Source organism: Purpureocillium lilacinum (assembly GCF_023168085.1).
Source record: "Purpureocillium lilacinum CBS 284.36 DNA, scaffold_3, whole genome shotgun sequence".
Classification (NCBI taxonomy): domain Eukaryota; kingdom Fungi; phylum Ascomycota; class Sordariomycetes; order Hypocreales; family Ophiocordycipitaceae; genus Purpureocillium; species Purpureocillium lilacinum.
Window position 1 is genome coordinate 4,376,439 of NW_027072113.1, and position 23,848 is coordinate 4,400,286.

Sequence of the window (23,848 nt, forward strand, 5' to 3'; positions counted from 1 at the left end):
TGCCATTGGCTTTTTCATCATGCACGTCATATCAACAGTAATGCCCCCAAGTCATCGTCGCCTTCTACTCCGCAGGTTCCCGGGGCTCTCGGGGCTCCCGGGGCTCACGCGGCTCCCGGGGCTCTCTCGGCTGGCCGCCTCCCCGGCCACCGCCACGTCCGCCACGCTTGCCGCCGCCGCCGCGCTGGTTACCGCCCTTGTCGCCGTCCGCCTTTCCTTCGCCGTCCTTCTCGTTGCTGGTCAGGTTGGCCGTCGCCAGCCGCTGGGAGAGATCGATCTGGGTTCGGATGGTGTTGGCCAGGTAGCTGACCATGAGCACGTCCTGGATGTGGTTGTTGAAGTCGTGCTCGATCTGGGAGGCGTCGACCTTGGGCGCCAGGGACAGGGCGCTCATCAGGTACTGGCCCAGGGCGTTGTTCGGCTCCTCGTCCTCGTCCAACACGCCGTTGACCCACTCGCTGACCCGGTCGAGGAGGTTCAGCGTCTGCTCAATCGACCGGCCGAGGCCCTCAATGTCTGATGCCAGGGGCGCGGTCCGGGACTCGTTGTCTTGCGCGCTGGCGATGGCCTCGAGGGCGTTCCTGTCGGAGTCGCCGTAGAGCATCTTGTGGGGCACCTGGATGAAGAGGCAGCTCTCGGCGGCGCGCTCGGCGTTGACGGCCACGGGGGCGCTTATGTAGCATCTCGTCTCGATGTCCTCGCCGGGCTGGGTCGAGATGGTCAGGTGGATGGCGGGATGGGGGAACGTGCCCGTCTCGGGGCTGGCGAAGAAGTTCTGGATGAGGGCGCTGAAGCTGTTGAGCTCGTGCGAGGTGGTGTACCAGCCGAGCAGGGCCTCGCGGGGGTTGGCTTTCAGGGTCAGGGCGAGCATGTTCTTCTGGTACTCGACGTCGACCTCGACCTGGTCCTGCTCCTCGGTGTGAGGGATGGCGAAGCAGGAGCGGACCTCGACCTCGGTTCCATCTTCGGATCGGGTGCCGACCAGGGCGCCGATGACGCGGGTGGACTGGGCATTCTCGTGGACGTCCCTTCGCACGGCGTGGTCGAGGATGGAGAGGACAGCCTATTGACGCGAGAGCGAGTTAGCCTGGGAAGCTCAAGGCTCGAGGGGCCATGTGTCGGCATAGAGGGACGGAGGGGCATGCGTGCAGCGTACCTGAGGCTGGATGTTGACGCTGAGCGGGGCAATGTTGGTCTGGATGCCAACGTTGCCGTGAGCCAGCGGGCGCGCGAGATGTATGAATCGCTCGGTAGCGGCGGCCATGCTGGGCGAGAATGCGTGCGTCGGTTCGACGAGCGTTCGGTTGGTGAGAGGGAGGTAGGGGCGGAGGGTGCGCGCGGGTTGGGTGTGGAGGTGAAAATTGAGGCGAGCGCCGCGTTGCAACTGGGTCCCCCTCTCTGTGTGGCTCGCGATGTCGCCAAATTTCGCCGATTTTGTGATTTGCAGGTTTGGCGGGCACCCGCCTGGGGTTGTGCGCACTTAGATAAGCCACGATAAAGGCCTGATTGTGGCGCAGCCGGCGCGGGACAAGCATCCAAGCAAGCCAAGGCAAGTCCTCGACGTGCCTGCCCCACCATGGTGTGGCTTGCCGCCGCTAGCTGCTACTGGGTCCTCCCAATTACAGGCGCAAGCTTCAACTTTTTTTGCGACGACTTGGGTTCATGTGAATGAGCTGAGCGCCTAGGAAGCTGTTTTCTCTGACGCTTCATATTCTCATTTCACTTCATCAGAGCACGTCAGAGCACATTTCGTGCGAGCAAACATGCCTCCCCGAGGGCGAGGCGGTCATTTCCGCGGACGGGGCTCTCGCGGTCGAGGTGGACGTGGCCGTGGCCGTGGCAGAGGATCAAGTCGGTTTGGACCGAATCGAAGATTTGATGGAGACAGACTTGCCGAGAAGGACGAGTAAGTCGAGAATTTTCTCCTCGTGCTCAGGAACTGGGCGCTGACATGATGCTTTGCAGATCAGAAGGCTCACTCAGTGAAGAGAGTGAGGATGAGGAGCAGCATGAAGAGCTGGACGACGTTGCGTCCGACGACGACGAGGATGAGAAGCCCGCCGCTCGCCCCTACATGGCTCTGCTGCAAAGCTTCAACGATTCCAGTGCTCCGAAAGCAAAGAGGCGGAAGCTTGATCATCCGGAACGCCCCAAGGAGACTGACGACGCGCAGTCTGACGCAGGCGAAGCTGTGGCCAGTGAGGACGTTGACCAGGTGGACGAAGAGGAAGAGGACCCCGCCATCGGCGCCGACGAGCAGCCAGACGACGACTCGGACTCTGAGGACGAAGAAGAATCAAGTGATCCGTTTGATGTGCACTTTGCGCAGGCGGACGAGATGGCGTCTGCAAAGGCAGTCAAGGCAGTCAAGGATGAGCAGTGGACCACAAAGCGTGCCATGATGCAGTCATTACGCGCGACGCTCATGTCACCGGGCACCGGAAGCACCTTGGATGCGCCGCAGCCCGCGTCCGGGCTGGATGACTTTATGCTCAAGCACAAGCTGAAGGAGACATCCGAAAAGAAGTTTGCCAAGCTGGATGAGACGCAAAAGACGCTCATGCCCCTCTTGTTTGACTACAAAGACATTCTGCACTGCGGTCGAACGGCCAAGAATGCGGAAGGGATGCGGAAAGCCGTCTGCTTGCATGCTCTAAACCACGTCTTCAAGTAAGCACCCATGCTGGAAACTAGCTTTTGCACTCATCACTAACCCCGGCACAGAACGCGAGACCGAGTCATCAAGAACAACTACAAGCTCGCCAAGGACGGAGAAAACACGGAGCTCGAGTTCAGGGACCAAGGCTTTACGCGCCCAAAGGTGCTCTTTCTCCTGCCCACCAGAAACTCATGCGCACGCATCGTCAACATCATCCGGGACCTCTGCGACTCGGATCAGCAGGAGAACCGCAAGCGGTTCGACGACTCTTACATCGAGAAGGAGTCAAACTTTGGCAATGACCGTCCAGAGGATTTCCGAGAGCTGTTCGAGGGCAACGACGACGACATGTTCCGCCTGGGAGTCAAGTTCACGCGCAAGACCATCAAGTACTTTGCCCAGTTTTACAACTCGGACATCCTATTTGCCAGCCCGCTGGGCCTGCGCATGGCGATTGGGTCCGAGGAGGACAAGAAGAAGACAGACTACGACTTCCTGAGCTCCATCGAAATGGTCGTCGTCGATCAGGCCGACGCGTTGCTCATGCAAAACTGGGAGCACGTCGAGTACATCTTTGAGCACCTCAACCTGCAGCCCAAGGACGCGCACGGCTGCGACTTTAGTCGCGTGCGGAGCTGGTACCTGGAGGACTGGGCCAAGTTCTTCCGGCAGACGATTATCCTGTCGGGCTTCAATACCCCTGAACTCACCGAGCTACAGCGAATGCACTGCCACAACTGGGCTGGCAAAGTCAGGCTGCAGCCAGAGTATCCCGGCGTTATCCAGCAACTCGGCGTCAAGGCCAAGCAGACATTTTCGCGCTTCCAGTCTCACTCGGTCGAGAAAGACCCGGATGCGAGGTTTGAGTACTTTGTGTCCGCCATCGTGCCCACGCTGGTAAAACGGGCAAAGGACTCCAACGGCACCCTCCTCTTTGTTCCGTCATATCTCGACTTCGTGCGGGTCCGCAACTACTTTGCCAACTCGCCGACCATGGGCAGTGTCACGTTTGGCGCCATCTCCGAGTACACCGACGTGCCTGAGGCGTCCCGCGCCAGATCCCATTTCCTCACCGGTCGGCACCGCGTGCTGCTCTACACGGAGCGGGCGCACCACTTCCGCCGATACCAGTTCAGGGGCGTGCAAAAGGTCATTTTCTACGGCCTACCTGACAACCCCATCTTCTACAAGGAGATCGGTGGGGACTACCTGAGCAAGAGCGAGCAGGATCTCAAGATCGAGCCGGGGCAGGGCACGGTGAGGGTCATGTTCTCCAAGTACGACGTCATGAAGCTGGAGAGGGTTGCCGGCTCCAAGAGGGTTGGCAAGATGATACAGGACCGGGGCGACACGTTTGACTTTGTCTAGATAGTTGCATGGCATAGCGTCTGAGATTGGAAGCACTGAATGCCGAGTTGCCAGGCATAGTAGCCGGCTACTGTGGCGCCTTGATACTTTGCTCGGTAGCCCTGCTATTTTGTATAGACTTGTCATGATGGTAGTAGTATTGTACATGTACATTGTCCTTGTTGTACACTGACTCTCCGTCCCGCCATATCCCATCTTGCGCATCCCCCCAGCCATCTCGCCTTACCTCGTCGGTTGCGGGGCTTCGGGCGTCTTTGCCGTTTCTGTCGCGGCATTGGCAGCCACGCGCGTTGTGCCCTCCTTGGCAGCGCCAATCTTCTCCTGCGCCACGGGTGCGCTCTCGCCCGTCTCCAGCGCCATGAAGCGCTGCACCATGTTCTCCAGGTCCTCCTCTCCCCGGAACTGCGTCACCTTCTTGATGTTTTGCCTCGTCAGCGGGGTCGCCTGCCGGCCGAGCATGCGGTCCCTGGCCACCGTCTTGGCCGTCATCATGAAGCGCGAGTCCTTGGGCCCGTCGACGAGCTCTAGGATGGCGCTCTCGCCCTGGTCGTACGTGTTCTTGGGCTCCGTGCGCGTCACGCGCGTGTATCCTCCCTCGCGGGGCAGGTATCGGCTCCGCAGCTCGCCAAAAAGCTTGGGGAGGAGGACATGTGGTGTCTGCGTGGAGAAGGCTGGTTAGCATGCGTGTGTCCCTTTCCGCGGCCTCAAAGGCTGATGGGAGGTGGTCTTCTGTTGGCGATCCGTACGTAGAGAATGCCCTGGGCCGATCTCCGGCAGGGCTCATTGTTCCTCTTGGCCAGCGTTATCAGCTTCTCGGCAAGCCGCTGCGCCTCCTTTGCCTTTGCGTATGTCGTCTGGATGTGCTCGTGCTGCACGAGCTGCGTGACGAGGCCGCGCAGCAGGGCCTTGCGCGCCGACGAGTTGCGGCTCAGGTGCCGGTACTTGACGAGGCCGCCAGCCATTGCGCGTGCCCGAGGGGTTTTTTTTGCGGTCGACGGACGGGGGCGAGGCGAGGGGATTGAGCTGTTTGGGGGTTGAGTTGACTTGGGGGTAGCCTCGTTCAAAGTGTCGTCGTCGTCGCGAGGCTCGGAGACCGGGATTGGACGGTGGTGGTTGTGGAAATTTTTGGCGGAGCCCGCAGCCGCAGCCGCAGTGCAGCCCGGCTGCTTGTTTTCTGAGCCGCGGGCCTGCGAAGCTCACCCGACGTTTTCGACCAACTACGTCAATCCTCACGCAACCCTTCCAATTCGCAACGCACAGCAATTGACGCCTCGCCCGGCCCCTGGGGAGCTTTTGAGCGGGCACGCATCATGAAAAGTCGCGCATAGGCCTCTTCAGAGCAATTGTCTTTCGCACTCGCGGCCCCCTCACGGCATCACCAGCACCAGCCTAGAGCTATTACTCGCGCAACTCCCGTCATCTGCCGAGCGCGCACCACAGTCGTCACCATGGGCTTCGCCACGGGCTTCGTGAGTTGCACCTCTTGCCCTTCGCTATGCAATGCTTCGTCATGTGCTGACCTGCTCCGCAGACGGGCGGCGTCACCCTGACGCTCTCCCTCGCCTACCTGTCGGTGCTCGCCCACCAGCGGACCCGCGAGAACCAGAGCCGCCACCTGCGCGCGCAGGCCCTCGCCCTGCAGACGCTCGTCGACCCGATCCCGCAGCCCCTGCCGCCCTCGCGCTCCGAGGTCGCCGCCGCCCAACGAGCCGCGTCCGTCGAGGTCGCCAAGGACCGGTGGAACGAGGAGGTCGAGAACGCCGTCCGGTGGGTGCAGAACACGGACTGGGTGGACGTGCGGGAGGACCTCGAGGCCCGCGTCGCCGGGCTCTGGGCCAGGGCGTTTGGCGGGGCCGTGGACGGCGCCGAGAAGGCGGGCGAGAAGCTGGAGCCCGCAGCGCGACAGGCAGAGGCGGCCGCCCGGGAGGCGGGCAGCAGCATTGCCAGCGCCGGCAAGGCCGCCTTCGACAAGGCCAAGGAGAGAGGCGCGCGGTACGAGTCTACGATGGAGGACAAGGCCCTCGAGGCGCGGCTCACGGGCCGGAGACAAATCGAAAAGGCAGAGGCCGAGGCCAAGAAGAAGGCGTCAGAGGCGCAGGGCGTCATCGCGTCGGCGCTCGAGAAGGGCCGCGACAAGGCACACGAGGTCGTCGACAAGGTCAAGACGGCTGTGGGCCTGGCCGAGGAGAAGGCGGCCGCCACCGCCGCGACCGTCGACGGCAAGGCGCAGAGCCCTGTGGCAAAGGCGCTGCAGCAACGCTACGAGAAGCCCGAGGCCAAGATCAACCGCACGGTGGCGGAGGTGCTGCAGGAGAGGTATACGCCGATAGACAAGCGGGACAACACGGTGCTGAGGGGCTTGTAGGAGCGCATGATCGGGGCAGGGAGGGCTTTTCTTGTGTCTAGACGCATGCCAGTGGCTTGGTGGGGATGTATTGCTGGATGTACAAGTAAAAACGCAACTATAACCAGGCATAGAGGGCAGTTTGAACAGGAGGACTGCTATTGAATACGAGAGCCTACGTGTATTTTGAATGCCCTGTGAGCTTGCTTCAACCGTGATTGCGAATTGCTGCATTTGGACGTCAGTCGCAAGTCTCGTTCGCATATCGGGTCTCGAGTCGGCACACAATGGGTCCTGGCACGTGAACAGCAACGTCGAACTGCAGCACCCCAACCTAGCAGATTACATGCTAGCCACTGTCGCTGCCAACTGGCCTATAGCTCACCAGGCTGCCTTTATATCACAGTGCAATAAAAAGTCGCAGGCCCGCAGGCAGAGGCACTTGATACGGGTTTGCCAATTGAACCTTGCGTGGTTGTTGTAGTGCAGGGTAGCCTATTGTGCACGCCTCGCCCGCTTGCATCGGCGGCCCAATGAGGGAAGCCGCAGAGCGGCAGGGCGCCGGGTGGTGATGGATTCCGAGCGAGCACACCGACCAGCCCGCGATTCGCCCGCAACCCCGCGGAAGGATGGCGCCCGGAATCTCACAAGCCGATGGAAAGCACCGGAACAGGTGGGATTGCGGCCCCGTCGGCGAGTCCCCCGACTCCCCAGCGGCCACGGGCAGCCCAGCGTCCCCCTCCCCCATTAGCAAATGCGGGCGCCTGATTGGCCGCATGCACGGCTCGGTGGCCGACCTGGAGCGGCGCTCCCGAGGCACGGGGCGAATGAGCGGCGAAGGGGGGGCGAGCGAGGAGGGAAAAAAAAGGTCGCAGTGACACCGTCGTTTCCCATTTTCCTTTCTTCTGCTTTGCACCCGCTCACCGTTCTTCTGCTTTTCCGCGCCCTCCAGCAATTGTTCGCCCGCGACACAGGACAGAACTGTCCTCTGCAGTTGTTGGTTTTGTGTGCTTCAGCCGCCCGCCCGTCGACCAAGAATCCGATCCCGAGAGTCCGCCACCCGTCGCTCTCAACAGTGTTGCCCCGCCGTGTGCGACACTCAACTAGCCCGCGGCATTGTCATCGCGTGCACCGCCGTCCGCCGCCACCCGCAGCGACACCCCAGACCGACGCCCGCTTCGTCGTCACGTCCGATTAAACGCCGTCCAGTAGCCAATCTGAGAGCGTTCGCCAGACTCGATCGCATAGCCCAACATGTCTTTCTCCAGCCTCGTCCAGGACCTCACGTTGCGCGACGCCAACGGCAACCGGCCCCCCGGCATGGCCCCGTCCGTCTCGACGGCCGATGACCGGACCTCCCACATCTCGCGCGCCATGTCGTACGCCAGCACGGCCGCGACCAGCGTCAGCATCTCCGGCGACATCTCCAGCCAGCTTCATGGCGGCTACTTCCACCCCCTGGCCCGCTCCTGGCAAGCCGAGCGCCAGCTCACCAAGGTATGCCCTGCGCCCTCACCTCCGCCACCCGCCGGCGAGATGGCTCGGCTGACTCTCTTTTCTCTCCACAGTCCATGCTCATTTACCCCATCTTCGTCACCGATGGCGACGACGACATGATTCTCGTCCCCTCATTGCCGGGCCAGCACCAGCTCAGCGTCAGCCGCCTGGTTCCTTTCCTCGAGCCCCTCGTTCGCAAGGGCCTGCGCTCCGTCATCCTGTTCGGCGTCCCCATGAAGCCCGGCTGCAAGGACGCTCTTGGCAGTGCCGCCGACGACCCCGAGGGCCCCGTCATCCAGGCCATCCGCCTCATCCGCCGTCGCTTCCCCCAGATCTTCATCTGCACCGATGTCTGCCTCTGCGAGTACACGTCGCACGGCCACTGCGGCATCCTGCGGGACGATGGCAGCCTCAACAACCAGCTCTCCGTGGACCGCATCTCCGATGTCGCGATTGCCTACGCCAAGGCCGGTGCTCACTGCGTCGCGCCCTCGGACATGAACGACGGGCGCATCCGTGCCATCAAGCTCAAGCTCATCGAGGAAGGCATCGCGCACAAGACGGTGCTCATGTCCTACTCGGCCAAGTTCTCCGGGTGCCTGTACGGGCCGTTCAGAGACGCTGCCGGCTCTGCGCCGTCCTTTGGAGACCGCAAGTGCTATCAGCTGCCTCCTGGCGGTCGTGGCCTGGCCCGCCGTGCTATCACCCGCGACATCGGTGAAGGCGCCGATGTCATCATGGTCAAGCCCGCCAGCCAGTACCTCGACATCATCAGCGACGCCAAGGAGCTCGGCAAGGACCTTCCGGTCGCGGCGTATCAGGTCAGCGGCGAGTATGCCATGATCCACGCCGGCGCCAAGGCCGGAGTCTTCGACCTCAAGGCCATGGCCTTTGAGTCCACCGAGGGCATTCTCCGCGCCGGAGCGACCATTGTCGTCAGCTACTTTACTCCCCAGTTCCTGGACTGGCTGGAGCACTGATTCACGACCAACGAGAAGGATAGACGGGACACCTCATCGGGCGGCTTGGAAAAAGATGACAGCATAATTATGGCGTTACGGGTTATTATATGGCAGGCTTGAAGCTGGAAGCGTACTTTTGATATTGGCACATTTATTGAACGAATTCAACTCTACTTGGCAATTCACACTAATTCCGTGTTACGTGCGTCGTTCATGGCGCTGCGCCGCCCGGCCGCGGCCCACGACGATGGGTTGGGACTGGTTGCATCTCTCCGCGGCATCTCCACTGTTATGCAAGATTGAGTTCGCACAAGGCCCCAGACGGCCCTCATCTTGGCAATACGTATGACATAGGCAGGTTGGCGAGAACACTGCCTCGATCGGCGCTCTTGGCCCCCTAGACTGTCCAGGCTGTGTGTCAGGGGCGTACGAGGGAAGCGGTGAAAGGGTCAGACGGGCATGCAAACAGGGCGGCTGGCTGCAGCAATGTTTGTGAGAGGATGAGTCTACTGCTGGGGCCCGGGGGTATACTCAGAACGTTGTTGATCTTCGCTGTAGGCCCCGCGTGTCTAACAATTGTGCTTTGTAGTCGTTCGTACGACGCACTCGACTTATGAAAGTGTGTCAGGCATGGCCGTTGGTAGTGGTACAGTGGCGATGTCGACGACAACAGCATCCCTTGGTCTGGTCATGCAAAGAGGCAAACACATGCTTGTGGAAGAACGTGCAGGCAAACTCTGTCGTGAGACCAGCCAGGGCGTAACTACGTGTCGCAATGACGACCGTTCTGAGGTTCAGCTCCATGCCCTCAACAGGGTGCGATGCTCAGCAAACTGCATCTTTTGGCGGCACGCACGCATCAAGCCGCTCCGAGATGTGACGGCCCTGCAGCTGCCACGGGCGGCGACATTTCTTTTCTCATCGTCGCAATACGTTGGGCAGCCCGGATAGGTGCATCGTCGGGATGCCATTCGAGACATTGCCTACTCAGCCCCGACGCCGGTGGGCGTCGTACACACCGGCAATAAGCACCGGCGGACGCCGTCGCCGGGCACGAAGCGGCCGGAGCGCACTCCTGCCTGCCTGAACCCCGGCTCGCCGCCGCCGCCGCATCGCCCGCGTCAGAAGCACATCTCAGTTCGAGCGCAGGGCCCGGCTCCGAGGCACGCCGAGGGTCGGTGCATATCATGGCCGGAAGCGTCAGGCGAGAGCACGATCGGCTCGCGTGTGGGTCGGCAGAAGGGGGGGCTTGCGCTGGAACGACGGCGCCGGCGCGGCATGGGGCTCTACTCGTAGGTAGTGCTTGCAGAACCGGAGGGTGGAAACGGGGACTGCCAGAGGATGGACATGTTGAAACGTGGGCGCGTGGTGGCGGGGGGTCCATCAAGAGTCAAGACAAGCTTTGGGGGGGTTACCGGAGCAGAACCCCTGGGGGCCCAGGCCATGGTGCGGGTGACGGGCGTTTGGCCGCTTTGGGTACTGGTACCTTACAGAGCGCCCTGGGGGACTGGCAGGCGTCCTGGCGCTAAAGCACCCGGTGAAGCGGCAGCAGACCTGCCAACCTGTAACCTGCAAGGAAAGGGGGGCTCGTGGCGGTTCTGCAGCGGCTGCCCGCTGTTGGTATGCAGACGAGACAGGACTTGGTCGCGTGCTTTCCCGCCAACTGCCGCACGGTCTCACTGCCGGCCCTGGGAATGCGCATGACGACAGCAAGCACTGCTCCGTCGGGCATCGACCGGCCCGGTCGGCCGAGAAGGGAGAGCGACGACGCAGGCAAAGCCATCGCAAACTGCAAAAGCCCATGGCACAACGGCAAGACACGGCAGGAGCAAATACTAATCAGCGCCGAAACAATTGTCGAACCTCCTTTCGTGGAGCATGTGCACCATCCCCGTCAAAGCCCGTACACCACCACGCCGCGGTGCCCCAGGCTTGCCAGGGCCGCCCCATCGCCCATACGGCGCCCCCTACCTACCATTCCAAGGCGCACGTTGCTGATCGTCGGCCATCCATCTTTGGGCGCGTAATGCATAGGATTCCGGCCTTCTAAACGAAGTGGCAGCCCCGGGGCGATCTGCACCCGCGGACTAGATGCGCGCCCTCGGCGCCTTTGTTCAGTGAGTCGCTTGTGAACGTAAGCCAAGAGTCCCGTGATGGCTGGAGAGCAGCTGGGCAGGCCATTGCCCTCTTTCCGCGTTGACCCTTCATATTGAGTGCCCCGAGTTCACCAACGCCCGTTGGACGTCCAGGGGCTCTCTCGCCTGTGCGACTCGACAAACTTCAGGCTCGGCGACGACGGTGGTGCTCTCTTTCCCCGACCACCCTGTCGTCTCTAATCCAGATTACTGCGGCTGGCCCGTCTGGCTGATTCACCACATCACCACCCTCTACTTTGCACGACGGCCAACGCACCGGACGATTTTTGGTTCTTGTGCTCGACATAAAGCCAGAGCCGACCGAGCCCGTGACAAATCGGGCATCGCCGCAGATTTACACAAAACAAACCCGTCCAAGGCCACGACTGGCGCTGGCCCAAACCGCACAAGGAAAGTGTCTTCCGCGACTACCACTCGGCGCAGGAGAGATCAGCGCAGTCCCGGTAGCCGCCCTGGTATCACCCCGGCGTCCTGTGACGCAGCCGAAACTCGGACCAAGATTGGTGTCACGCGAGGGAGGCCGGGAAGCCGAACGCAAGGTTCGCACATCACTCAGCCGCCGACCGGCCGGGAAGGAGCCAAGAGGGACCTGCAGCAGGTGCGCCTGCGGCGTGGCAGAGGTGGCAGGAGCCAACTGCCTGATCCTGACGTCCAGGATTCCAGGAAGGTACGGCACCTGCTTTTCCAGAGCCGCGCATGCCGCCGTTGAACCTTGTGCGGTCAATCGTACCTGCCCTTGCAGGTGCGTACGCAAGGAGAGCGAGTACCGGAATCCTGTGCGCGCGTACCCCATCGAGCGGTTGCGTGCGTACCGATACCAGCAGGTGCTTCTCGAACGCCGGGTGTGCTTGTGGAAGGTACTACGGCCGCACGACCGGCCTCGCTTCGTATACCTGAGGTGTGCGCTGTGGACCGCGCATCTCCATCTCCATCTCCATCTCGCCTGCGGTTGTAACTTTGGAAAGCGCCCCCCGGGGCCCGCTTCCCCGTTCCACGAGCCAGGGTCTGCCGACAGGGGTGCCGCACCCGCCCAGCCAATCGAACCCGGCCTCACCGCCGAACCTGGGCATCGGATACACTTTCAGCGGGCTTGCCAGTGCGTTCCGAGACCGTGGGTCGACGTCGCGGCCACGGGCAGGTGTCGAGGCTCGATACCCTCGACGCCCCCCCCTCCCCGTCGAAGCACGGCTAACGACAGCTCAGCCGGGCTGGGCTGCCAAAAGGTTCGTGCGCTCGCCAAACTCTCTTTTTTCTTCGTGTTCTTCAGTGTTTTTCTTTTTATTGCAGCACGGCTCTCACTCCGGGCTGTGCTGCGTCTTGTTCCCGCGAGCCCCTTCGGTCCTTTACTTTGTACATGGGTTGTTGCTTCCTGCTGACCGATCGCGTGTCGATTAGCCGCGTCTGATTCCAAACTCTCTGACCTACCTTCCTCCCAGGGGCCTGGATCATCGCTGGATCGCCTGCCTGCCTTCCTTTCCGTCGTTGTTTCCTTCCATTCCCGCCCTCTTCCCGGTTTGGGATCTTTGTTGTTTGACCCGCCATCTCCTGCGACACCTTCTGCCCGGCAAGCCATCGCTCGCTCGGTTCGAATCTGTCGGCTCTGAGATCGACCTGTCCTACGGTCGTCCACTCGTGACACCGACGAAGGCTTGCGTCGAGCAGATCGACCCGAACCACCTCCCTTCATCGCCCACACGCCGCCGACAAACAAAGCAACGGCCAAACACTGCAGGCTTACCCAGCCTCTTGAGCTTGCACAGCCGTTCTTTCCGTCCATTCTGTCTTTTCCGACTTCTAATCTTCCGGTGCCCTCACATGGTCCGTCTTGTTGCTGGACAATGAACGGACACGCCGCCTCGAGGCAGAGCCTCTCCCACGAGGAGAAGATGGGCCTCCTCGACGAGCGGACGCTCTCGGATGTCGAGAGCGAGGGCAGCGGCAGCACCACTGTCGACGTCGAAAGCCGCCCAATCTTTGACTCCGCAAAGCCGCCTTCATACACCTCCTTCGCCGCCGTTCCCTCCGAATTCCTACGCCTGACTCTCTGGCGCAGCCTAATTGTTCGCACCTTTGTCTTCCTAACGCCCAGTTTCTTGCAAGGCCGCCATGCGAGGGAGCAAATATGCCCGGCGAAGCTGTCCCCGACCGCCTATCTCGATGGCATGCGTGGCCTTGCTGCCCTCTTCGTCTTCTTCTGCCACTACTTTTACCAAGCTTTCGTTATTGCTGAGGGTTGGGGTTGTGATACGACCAACTACCACATCCTCAAGCTCCCGTTCCTTCGACTTTGGTACCAAGGACCGCCAGCCGTCTGCGTCTTCTTCGTCATTTCCGGCTACGCCCTGTCCTACCGCCCGCTGAAGCTCATCCGCAGCCGGTCCTTTGCCGATTTCTCCACCACGATGAGCTCCCTCGTGTTTCGCCGGGGCATTCGCCTCTATCTCCCGACGGCAATCTCGACATTCATGATTATTGGGCTGCTGAGAATCGGAGCGTACGAGTGGACCCGAGAGTTTGCCAACGACCGAACGTACATGAAGATCATTGTCGAACCGCATCCCGCAAGGATGGAGAGTGCGTACGCGCAGTACAGAGACTGGGCTATTCACATGTTCAGATTTGTCCACGTGTTTGGCTGGGATAAGTTTGGTGGAAGCACTTGTAAGAATCAAAGCCAATGGCAGGGGAATCCCGTATACTAACTTCCCGACAGCCTACGACGTACACCTATGGACTATTCCCGTCGAGTTTCGATGCTCTCTCTACCTGTTCCTGGTCATTATTGGCACGGCTCGACTGCAGACGAAGCTGCGGTTTCTCGTCGTTGGCGCCATCATGTGCTTTGTTTATCGTCACTCTCGATGGGAACTCTTCCTCTTCTATTGCGGCATGCTGCTGGCTGAGTGGGACCACGTGCGCGGCGCCCACACGCCCACGCCCTCGCTGCCCGTCGACGAGAAACTTGCTCTCGGCCCTCGCAGGCCTTTTTGGAAGAGGATGTTCTGGATGCTGGTCAGCATCCTCGGACTGTACCTCATGTGCCAGCCCGATGGCCGCGGCGAGATTACTCCTGGTTGGGTGTACCTGTCATCCCTGATCCCAAAGTGGTGGACAGAAGAAAAATACCGCTACTGGCAATCGACTGGCGCCGTCGTCTTCGTCCTTGCTGTGGGACATTCGAGAGGGTGGCAGCGATTCTTCAACACGCCTGTGGTCCAGTACTTTGGCAAAATCTCCTACGCTCTATATCTCATGCACGGACCGGCGATGCACACGGTGGGCTATCACTGGGAGAAGTGGGCCTACGGCGTGACCGGCGTCCAGGGATACTGGTACAACACGGGCTTCGTGCTTGGGTCGTTGTTCTGCATCCCGACGGTGATTTGGTGGGCAGACGTCTTTTGGCGGGCCGTGGACATTCCCACTGTCAAGTTTGCCAAGTGGTTCGAGCAAAAGTGCATAGTTAGGGATTGAAGGCGCGTTGGCTCGAAAACGAGCAAGTGTGTTGTTCAAAGCATGGGCCCGCTATAAAGACGGGCGTTCACGAGCGAAGTCTTCGCATGCGTGGTTGGCGTCGGCGTTGCTATTCTTTATCCGTTTCGGGCCGGATACCCATGGAAGCTGCGGGACCTGAGAGTGTAGATTATCCCTTCTTGACAGTTGTCACACATAATGCAATCATCTACAACCTTACTCTGAGTGCGTTGCTCACATGATGGGATGGCTGGTTCGTGCCGAACGCTGACGGACTCACGGGATCGGAGGACAGCATCAAGGGGTATTAACGTTCTATCATTTTCTTGCACCTCTACGCCAATTTGGTCTACTGGTTCCTTACAAGGCACCTCGCTCTCTGTCGGTCATTGCTCATCGCGGGCATACACTCTTTTGCCGGCGACCCACGTCTCCCGAACCTTGAGCGTCCGTAGTTTCTCGACGTCGGGCTCGCCGAGGGGCTCGTCCAAGACGACCCAGTCGGCAAAGGCGCCCTCCCGGATGGTGCCGGCCTTGCCCTCGAGGAACGCACCGTAGGCCGGCCCGGTGGTGAAGCCGGCGAGGGCGTCGTCGAGGGAGAGGGCCTGGTCGACGTGCCAGCCCTGCTCGCTGCCGTCGAGGCCTCGGCCGGTGGCGGGGCTCTTGCGGGTGACGGCGGCGTAGATGCCGTGGAAGGGGTTGGGGGGCTCGACGGGGAAGTCGCTGCCGAGGACGAGGGGCAGGCCCATGTCGAGGAGGGAGCGCATGCGGTAGGCCTCTGTGTCGGCGCGCAGGTGGCCGAGGCGGGAGAGGGCGTACTTCATGTCCGAGGTGGCGTGGGTGGGCTGGATGGAGGGGATGATGCCGAGGGCGCGCATGCGGCGCTGGTCGTCGGGGTGGATGATTTGGGCGTGCTCGATGCGGAAGCGGTGGTGGAGGGCCTGGCAGCGGGCGAGGAGGGCGGCGGCGGCGTCTTGGTCGTCGCCGTTGCGATCGGAGTTGGAGTTGGAGGCGGAGTTGGGAGGTTCGGAGTCGACGGCGTCGTCCTCCTCCGGGCACTGCTGGCGCAGGGCGGCCTCAAAGGCGGCGATGGCGTTGCGGTTGGCCAGGTCGCCGATGGCGTGGATGTTGACCTGGAAGCCGGCGGCGGCCCAGGCCTTGGTCACGGCTGTGAGGTCGGAGGCGTTGATGAGGAGCGAGCCGGAGCTCCAGGGGTGATCGGCGTAGGGCTCGAGCATGGCGCTGCCCCAGCTGCCGAGGGCGCCGTCGGCGAAGAGCTTGACGCTGCGGACGGCGAACATGCCGTCGTCGCGCTCGACGCGCAGGGCGTCGCTGTCGTCGTCGCCATCACCATCGGCGTTATCATCATCATCGAGGCAGAACGTGTTTCTCCGCTCGCACTCCAGCATGGCGTACACGCGCACCGTCCACGCCCCGTCGCCGGCGGCGGCCATGGCGGCGTACATGCGGTGGTCGGCGGGCGTGGAGCTGGCGTCGTGCATACCGACGAGGCCGACCTCGTTGAGCCTGCGCAGGGCGGTCCGCACGGCGCGGGCCTTGGCGTCGGGCGAGGGCGCGGGCCACAGCGCGACGAGCTGGTCCATGGCGTTGTCGCAGAAGACGCCCATGCCCGGGTCGCGGATGACCTCGCCGCCGGGCACGTCGGGCACGTCGGCGGGCAGCAGGTCGAGGACGGCCTGCGAGACCCAGGCGCAGTGCACGTCGATGCGGTCAAGCATCATGTAGGCGCCGGCGAGGCGGGCGTCGGCCTCGAGGTCTTGCTGGGCGGCAGGAGTAGGTGTCAGCGGCTTGTCTTTCTCATACCATCTCCATACCTGTATGTATATACACGCACGTATATTATATACGGATGCGAGGAGTGAAAAAGACTTACAGCCGTGGGCATGTGGCCAAAGGCAGCCTGGTCCCATCCCACGCCGCGGATCCAGTTGTCCTTTGTGCCGGCGCCTGGGTTGGCGGCGCGATACGCGGCGATGCGGTCCCTCGCCTCGTCGAGCGACGCGGAGCCGAAGAGGTCGACCGAGTGCAGGAGCTGGCCGTACTGAAGTAGGTGGCCGTGGCCGTCCCACAATCCGGGGATGACGTGCCCGTCATTGACGACGACGGTGGTGCCGTCCGGGCCCTGGGCCGACGATTCGGCTCCGGCTCCGGCACCGTCTCCGGCCCCGGCCTCGGTGTCACTCACCTCGCCCTCATCGGCAAAGACGCGGGTGAAGCGGCCGTCGCGCACGGAGAAGCACCGCGCGGCCGGCCGGTCGGCGTCCTGGGTCCGGACGCTGCCGTAGCAGTACGTGCTGCCCTTATCACCACCGCCCGCGGAGGACGAGGGCGCCGAGTGAACGTCTGCGAGGGGAAACTGCGGCGGCAATTGCTGCTGCTGCTGCTGGAGGCGCAGCGCAAAGGCCAGGGCCACGGCCGCGGCGACGGAGAAGAGGGCTCCCCACCGGAGCAGCGGCGTGGAAAACATTGGGCCGTTCGAGTCGCACCAAGCCCGGTCAATGCTTGGGAAGTGTTGTACGAGGATGGCCAAGGGGGGGGGGCGACGGGAGGGCCCAATTGACGTCCCAGGGGCCTGTCGTGAGTCGTGACCGCTGTGCGCCTCGACGCTGGCGTCCTGACTCCTGACTTTTGACGCTGTCGCGGCGTTGTCTGTCGTCGATGATAGGGCGGAGAGCGAGGGTGATGATGGATTCTTTGATAATGGACGTCTCGAGCCGAGCCGATATCGCTAGGCCCGGCCGCTAATTAACTTGTGACGAATTGAATTGTTGCGGTGTGTGTCTGGGACCTGTAAATTACCGCCCGAATCAGCCGCCTCAGACGGAACGCCTCTGGCGCGCGGGCCGGTCCATCTGGCGCCCCAAGCTTCCGACTCAAGGGTCCCCGCCACCAGGGCGCTGGGTGGCTTGAATTCCAAGTTGCCAATACTTGTACGTAGCCATTACATACATGGATGAGGCATGAGCAGTTGGCGGTATTAAATAGGGCAAGCATTTAGGGCTGTAAGGCTGGTTCATGTTGACAGAAAGTTAAGTCGCGGATGGCCTCTTTTGGGCGATGGAGAATCGAGTTTGGGCCTGACACTGCACCGTGGGAGACGATGTGAAGATGAAGACGCGACGAACGGACGGACTGTGCTCCAGACGCGGGGGTGTTATTCTGGACCCATCTCCCCACGATATCCGTTCTTCACACGGCGATTGCGGCATTAATATGTAACATTAACGGGCAGCCGTACTTGACGTTCACGTCCAACAACACGCCCGGGGCTGCCCAGCTGACCGGCCGAGCCTTTCACAGTGTCTCAAGAGAACAACTGGCACAGACTCTTGCTCTTCGCGCCGCCCATGTAGAATCCCCAATGCCTTGAAACACTGACACATTGCAACACGAAACCCACTCTGTGAACCTGGAGACTGTCCTCTGTGCGGGAGGCAAGACCAACGGACTCCCAGCACCAACACCTCTGCCATGTAAGACGTGGCAACCTCAAACAAACCTTGCTCGAGGCACCCCGCGCAATCGTCCCCAGGCGCAGGGCACGGCCGACGAAGCCCGCCAGCGTCCCTTCTATATAAGGTGCCGGCAAGCCCCTATCGGGCACGCCGGTGCTGTCAAAGATATATGTCAACTCGCCCCGTGGCCCACTGTGCCATCGTCGCGATGCGCCAGGCACCGGTCAAGCAGAGCCGCGGTCTCTCCGACGCCGTGCCAACGGTCCAACTTCCCAACAAGCGTTTCTCTCCCTTGCGTCTGGCACGGCCGAAGAAGATTGCCTTCACTTAGACAACGGTTCTCCGTTCATTACGTGAAGGGCGCGGGCTGTAGCCTTCTCATCATCGTCAGCGCGCCGTACTAGAGACCAACCACAGGGTCGGCTTCACTGGTTTGTGATGCTTTAGCGACGAACGACAGGCAGCTGCATTTTTACGTCTTGATAGTATAATGGAAACCACAGGAATGGCATACGCAAAAAGTAGATAAGTCTGCGGCCGTCTCCCCATATAGCAATCTGGAGATAACCCCAGCACCGCCATCTCTGCCATTCTTGTCCATCTCGTTGCTATTCTCTGACTCCGGGCCGACTGCCGTCTATTCTCGCTCTTATCTCTCCCCCTCGAAACATCCGACGCCATGCACGCCAAGCTCATCCTCTGCGCCTACATGCTCGTCAGGGCGGTCGACGCCGCCGCCGTCGCCACCAACGCCACGGACATGACTCTCCACGAGAGGGCAATCGTGGAGAGCGGCCTGACCCAGGGCGAGGCGACGCGCAGGTCGCAGCGGTACAACAGCCGAGAGGTCATCAGGGGGGTACGTAAAGCCCTGTCGACGAGCGAGCGAGCGGAGTCAACTATTCTTGAAAGCGGCGACTTTTGTGAACCAGAGCATGAAGCTAACCCCGCGCTTTTCCTCCGTGCCCGTAGGTGTGCCTGACCTCGAACCAGCACTGCGCCATCTCGATGATGAAGCCCGTGTTTGTGGACCCCAACTCGAGACGGCACGGCTGGGCCACCCAGGAAACGACCGCGTACTACCCGTGCCCGGAGGACAGCCCGGTCAGTGCCTTCCGCCCCACCCAAGAAGCGACGTTTCTTGTCGTTGCGCCTGCTGACATTCTCTCTTTCAACCGCTGTAGTGCCGCGACGACAACGGTGGCAGGTACTGCGAGCTCTCGGGATGCAACGGCAACGAGAGGATCACGTGCGGCATGCGTCTCTGAAGTGAGCGCTGACTCCTGAGGACGGGGAAGAGGCGGCTGCTTAGACTGGGCATTGCTCTTCCGGCGGCGGAGACCTGGCCGTGACTGGGACAGCGGGATCGAGGCTTGATGACTCTGTTGAGGAGTGAGGGTTGCGGATCCGGAGGGACGGGGACAGTAGCCCAGCGCGCTTCCCGGGAATCACTGTCGTTTAGAAAGCTGCAAATCATGCAGCGCTGCTGCTGCTTGAAATCGACCAAGTCCCTCGCTACTCGAGCGTATCAATTCCCTCCGTCTCTTCGTGCGGGTAACTGTAGCCGTATGCATAGCCGAGTCCGCGTCCGGCGCTCCGTCGTAAGGAACATGAATGGTGCCGGAGCGAAGGCGCATTCGGCGAGCGGGCGGACGGACAGACTATGCCAGCGCCGACACGCGACTTTATTGCCATTTAATGCTCCCCTACCCAGCGCACGTTATACCATAGCAAAGAAAGACAATCCATTATATAGCAAGCCAGGTACACTATCAATATCGATCCGTCTAAAGCACTATAGCATTAGCGGCGAAGGTACAGGTAAAAGTACAATACTGGCGGGAAAGGTACAGGTAAACGTAGGTACAGGTAAAAGTACAAAACTAGCGGGGAAGGTACAGGTAAAAAGAAATACAGGTAAAAGTGCAGTATTAGCAGTAGAGGTACAGGTAAAAGTACGTAGAGGTAAAACCGCCATCTCTCACATAGAGGTACCGGTAAAAGTAGGTACAGGTAAAAGTACAGTATTAGCGAGGAAGGTACCGGTAAACGTCCGTACAGGTAAAACCGCCATATCTCACCCAAAGGTACAGGTAAAAGTAGGTACAGGTAAATACGCAATCTCCCACATAAAGGTACAGGTAAAAGCTTGAGCCGGCAAAAGCACAGTCTATCATAGAAAGGTACAGGTAAAAGTTTATGCAGCCAAAAATGCAGTCTATAAGGCAATTCGCCACTCGAGGGCTTCACCGCAGCAGCCACATCGTATGCGCGCACGTACATGAAACTCGACAATCCCCAAAACGACACTTTGGTTCCGGGCACTGGGCACGCTCATCACCCATCCAGCACTGCATGGGCATCAGGCGGCACGTCAAGGGGACTCTCTTGCGCATAGACAGTACTCGCCCGTCGTCATTACGTGAAAAGGGCCTGTGCGCCGCTTCTCGTCGCTACGGCGGGACATGTCGCCAGGAGGAAACAGGTTGGCGCGTGCGACGATTCGGCAACTGAATTAATAAGAGACGACCCGCGGGGACGTTTTCCAGAGTGCAGCCCACCGGAGTGAGTGGCACAAACGTAGACAACTATATACCGCGCTGGAGCTCGCCCTATCTGTTACTGCCATCTCTGCCTGTCTAACCGCTCTTATGCCCTTCTTTGACTGGGCTGGCTGTTTATCCTCGCTTGTGTTTCGTCGACTATCCTATCCCGCATCATGCATTCTAAGCTCATTCTCTGCGCCTACATGATCGCCAGGGCGGCCGCCACCGAGGGGACCGTTGCCCATGCGGGCAAAGTCATCAAGACCGGTCTGGGGCGAGGCGAGGCGAGGCGCATCGCGGATGAGCGCAACAACAACGCGGTGCTCTACGGCGTACGTAAAAGCCCGCCCAATGCCCCATGAAGGAAATGCGACAACCTCGCAACAGGCGACCATGAATGAATCAGAGAAAGGCACTGACAGCAGCCCCTCCCTGGCTGTAGGTCTGCGACCCGTCGACCCAGCGCTGCGACGTCGACATGCTCGAACCGTTCCAGGAGAACAAAAACTCGTCCAACACCAGCGGTTGGTCCGTCAGGGCGCACCCAGTCTCCTACCGCTGCCCAGCAAAGGAACCGGTGAGTGCACACCCCCTCTGCCAGACACCCGGATGCTCCTCCGCCGCCAGTGCTAACGTCGTCGACCGCTGCAGTGCCGGGACAGGGCGGACAGCCGTGGCTGCATAGTCTACTACTCGTCTACTGGCCGGGATCAAGTCTCGTGCGGCGGGCAGATAATCACGCCGACGATGACAATACTGTAGGCATGTGTGTTGGGTTCGTGGAACAGGCACGGCGAACAAATGCCTTCAATGGTCACCGAGGTTCACAATGATGAGAAGCCTTGGCCACCTTCGCGATCATCAAGCAAAAACAGCCTGGAAGAGGTGCCGAATCTCTGGGAGGACATACCCGCGTGTGCTTGGACTCTTGGACTGACTGTGGATTGTGATCTGGTTTGGGGCGTCGTGGCGGGGTGAATCACACAAAAGCCGACGCTCCCTTTCACGGGCAAATGTTGCCAGACATGTCGTCCAAATGCGTCAATCCTTTGGTGACCATCGTCGCCATGGCTGACGGACGCGCTCGACACTACGTGCCCTACATATTCTTCCCATTCACCAAGCAGAAATCGTAAAGAGTAGAGGAGCGGGTTAAGCCGTGTAAATGACCACCCCCGCGTTGGGACGTTTCGCCCCCAGCAAGTAAGTGGGACAAAAGGCCGCGCAAAACAACGTGGACTGACTGCCCCGTCCTCGTCGTCCGGCCATCAGGCCAGAAGACGTCGGCGGCATACGCAACGCATGGATACTCACTCATCCACCGGAACAGATTGTTGAGCGCTCCAGCAGCAAAACGGCAGTGAGAATGAGCGGGTTGCTTGGGCAGTTCAGCTTGCTTGGTTTCTGAGACCCCTGAGTCCTCCCCAGACAAGCAATGGCCGTAGCGCGGTCAGCCCACTTGATTGCTTGAATCCCCCCTTTAAGTCTCATGGTCCCCGGCAGGGGGGCGGGCTTTGGACAAACATCCGGGTTGCCTATTAGTGAACTAGTTACTCGGGCTTCGTATTTTCTGACAGAAAAGCGCCGTGACTTATTGCTGTACCACGAAAAAGGGGACTGCTAGATCATAGTCCAATCATCAATCCAACTATCCCTGCACCCCCTGGCAACGCCTTCGAGGTACGGCTCACCAGCAACAAGGCCGTCAACACCACCATCACCACCACTACCACCACCATCACCAGTGACAAACATCACAGCCGGTCACCATGGCCCCCCTCAGCACGGCCGAGCTCGACGCCCTCGCCGCCACCGACGTGCGCGAGGCCATCCCCCCCGCGGCGCTTCTCCCCGCGCTCACCTCGCCGCCCTTCATCCCCACGCGCTCCCTCATCAACTTGCGCGACGTCGGCGCCGTGCCCGGCAGCGCCGTGCCCCCGCGCCGCTTCTACCGCTCGGGCGTCATGGACGCCGCCGCTGCCGACCCGGACGCCCTCGCCTGGGTCGCCGCCAACGTCCGCCGCGTCTTCGACATGCGCCTCGCCAGGGAGCGCCAGCGCGCCCCGGACCCCCACGTGCCCGGCGTCGACAACGTCTGGCTCGACGGCCAGGAGGGCTACCCGGACCCCGTCCTCGCCGACTTTGCCGTCGACGGCGGGCGCCCCGCCTGGAGGACGCAGTACATGAGCGTCGCCATGAGCTACAGCCCCATCATCCGCGCCGTGCTGGAGCATGTGCGCGACCGCCCGGAGGAGCCCGTGCTCTTTCACTGCACCGGTGCGTTTGTCTTTGGGGGGAGAGGAGAGACATGTGAAGCCCGTAGTGTCTGACTGACTGCTTACGCCTGGTATTCCATCATCGTTAGCTGGCCGTGACCGCACCGGAGTCATGGCCGGGCTCCTCCACCACCTCGCCGGCTCCCCTCCGGAGGTGGCCACGCGCGACTACATGCTCTCGCGCGTGGGCACGGAGCCCGCCCGCGAGAAGCTGCTGCACTTTGCCATGTCCACCGTGGGCGTCACCGACCCCGACACGCCGGGCTTCGTCGACCTCATCAGTCTGCGGCCCGAGTTTTGGGCCGCATTCCTCGAGGGCCTGCAGGACGAGTTTGGCGGCTGGGACGGGTACGTCGTCAAGGGCCTGGGTTTGTCGCCGGAGGATCTCGCCAAGATCAAGGCCAACATGCGGTCCTAGGTTTGTTTCTTGTCCGAGAGCCGTGACGGCAATGGACACATGCAGCTGACACCACCGACAGATAGCATTCTGTGTGTAAAATGTAGCGAGAAATTTGGATATCGTGATTCCGGTCCTCGCTTCTGCCGAATCTCTGGCCTCACCTCTTGAATAATCTTGTCCAATCCGAGGACGAGCAGTACAGACCGCCATCTACCACGCGTGTCCGGTGTGCCACAAACAACAGGAACGAGCGTCTCATCACGTCATGCCCCTGACCACCAACGCCTCTCTCACGGCTCTTGCCCGCCACCGCACCACACACGGAATGCTTCCCCGACCTCTTGGCATTCGGGAACGCTAACGTTTCGTGCAGCGAGCGAAGAACGGCAGGCATGGGAGGCGATCCTGGCCCCTGACCCTCAAAGTCGCGCACGCAAAATAGCAGACGCCGCAGGCGCGTCGCGTCGACGCTGCGACACAATTTCCAGCAAACGGCCCTTTCGCCGCCGACTCTGCGAATCCAGAGCCAATATGCTGCCCTGATCGACGAGGGATGGGCGCATCTCGCATTCCCAAAACACGCCGCGCGCCCGCCCGAGCCGTCGATGTCTCAGATGCCACGACCCGGAATTCCTGCACGGCGCTGGGCGAGCGAGGGCTTTCAGGTCGCGAGGGTCGCCTCTCCCTTCT

The 23,848-nt window shown here is 61.1% G+C and overlaps 10 protein-coding genes across 10 annotated transcripts; 7 read left to right on the forward strand and 3 right to left on the reverse strand.

Annotated features, from left to right (window-relative positions):
• Positions 1 to 64: 64 nt before the first annotated feature.
• On the reverse strand, positions 65 to 1,264 carry PLICBS_004900 (uncharacterized protein; the record flags this gene model as incomplete). Its single annotated transcript, XM_018325718.2, has 2 exons — positions 65 to 1,063; positions 1,157 to 1,264. The coding sequence occupies 2 exons, from the start codon at positions 1,262 to 1,264 to the stop codon at positions 65 to 67; spliced, it is 1,107 nt and encodes a 368-aa protein (XP_018175470.1).
• Positions 1,265 to 1,763: 499 nt separating this feature from the next.
• On the forward strand, positions 1,764 to 4,027 carry PLICBS_004901 (rRNA-binding ribosome biosynthesis protein utp25; the record flags this gene model as incomplete). The annotated part of the gene is made up of 3 exons (XM_065600618.1): positions 1,764 to 1,906; positions 1,966 to 2,670; positions 2,725 to 4,027. 3 exons carry the CDS (start codon positions 1,764 to 1,766, stop codon positions 4,025 to 4,027), a joined length of 2,151 nt encoding a protein of 716 aa, XP_065456690.1.
• Positions 4,028 to 4,249: 222 nt separating this feature from the next.
• Positions 4,250 to 4,989, reverse strand: PLICBS_004902 (mitochondrial 54S ribosomal protein bL17m; the record flags this gene model as incomplete). Its single annotated transcript, XM_018325716.2, has 2 exons — positions 4,250 to 4,684; positions 4,774 to 4,989. The coding sequence occupies 2 exons, from the start codon at positions 4,987 to 4,989 to the stop codon at positions 4,250 to 4,252; spliced, it is 651 nt and encodes a 216-aa protein (XP_018175468.2).
• A 486-nt stretch (positions 4,990 to 5,475) lies between these two features.
• PLICBS_004903 (uncharacterized protein) lies at positions 5,476 to 6,392 on the forward strand (the record flags this gene model as incomplete). The annotated part of the gene is made up of 2 exons (XM_018325715.2): positions 5,476 to 5,496; positions 5,559 to 6,392. 2 exons carry the CDS (start codon positions 5,476 to 5,478, stop codon positions 6,390 to 6,392), a joined length of 855 nt encoding a protein of 284 aa, XP_018175467.2.
• A 1,233-nt stretch (positions 6,393 to 7,625) lies between these two features.
• PLICBS_004904 (aminolevulinate dehydratase) lies at positions 7,626 to 8,848 on the forward strand (the record flags this gene model as incomplete). The annotated part of the gene is made up of 2 exons (XM_018325714.2): positions 7,626 to 7,868; positions 7,940 to 8,848. The coding sequence occupies 2 exons, from the start codon at positions 7,626 to 7,628 to the stop codon at positions 8,846 to 8,848; spliced, it is 1,152 nt and encodes a 383-aa protein (XP_018175466.1).
• A 3,976-nt stretch (positions 8,849 to 12,824) lies between these two features.
• PLICBS_004905 (uncharacterized protein) lies at positions 12,825 to 14,460 on the forward strand (the record flags this gene model as incomplete). Its single annotated transcript, XM_018325711.1, has 2 exons — positions 12,825 to 13,647; positions 13,700 to 14,460. The coding sequence occupies 2 exons, from the start codon at positions 12,825 to 12,827 to the stop codon at positions 14,458 to 14,460; spliced, it is 1,584 nt and encodes a 527-aa protein (XP_018175463.1).
• A 386-nt stretch (positions 14,461 to 14,846) lies between these two features.
• Positions 14,847 to 16,948, reverse strand: PLICBS_004906 (uncharacterized protein; the record flags this gene model as incomplete). The annotated part of the gene is made up of 2 exons (XM_065600619.1): positions 14,847 to 16,241; positions 16,355 to 16,948. The coding sequence occupies 2 exons, from the start codon at positions 16,946 to 16,948 to the stop codon at positions 14,847 to 14,849; spliced, it is 1,989 nt and encodes a 662-aa protein (XP_065456691.1).
• A 1,667-nt stretch (positions 16,949 to 18,615) lies between these two features.
• On the forward strand, positions 18,616 to 19,204 carry PLICBS_004907 (uncharacterized protein; the record flags this gene model as incomplete). The annotated part of the gene is made up of 3 exons (XM_018325709.2): positions 18,616 to 18,795; positions 18,909 to 19,040; positions 19,121 to 19,204. The coding sequence occupies 3 exons, from the start codon at positions 18,616 to 18,618 to the stop codon at positions 19,202 to 19,204; spliced, it is 396 nt and encodes a 131-aa protein (XP_018175461.1).
• A 1,451-nt stretch (positions 19,205 to 20,655) lies between these two features.
• Positions 20,656 to 21,244, forward strand: PLICBS_004908 (uncharacterized protein; the record flags this gene model as incomplete). The annotated part of the gene is made up of 3 exons (XM_065600620.1): positions 20,656 to 20,814; positions 20,925 to 21,059; positions 21,134 to 21,244. 3 exons carry the CDS (start codon positions 20,656 to 20,658, stop codon positions 21,242 to 21,244), a joined length of 405 nt encoding a protein of 134 aa, XP_065456692.1.
• Positions 21,245 to 22,251: 1,007 nt separating this feature from the next.
• Positions 22,252 to 23,176, forward strand: PLICBS_004909 (uncharacterized protein; the record flags this gene model as incomplete). The annotated part of the gene is made up of 2 exons (XM_018325708.2): positions 22,252 to 22,759; positions 22,848 to 23,176. The coding sequence occupies 2 exons, from the start codon at positions 22,252 to 22,254 to the stop codon at positions 23,174 to 23,176; spliced, it is 837 nt and encodes a 278-aa protein (XP_018175460.2).
• Between the last annotated feature and the right edge of the window lie 672 nt (positions 23,177 to 23,848).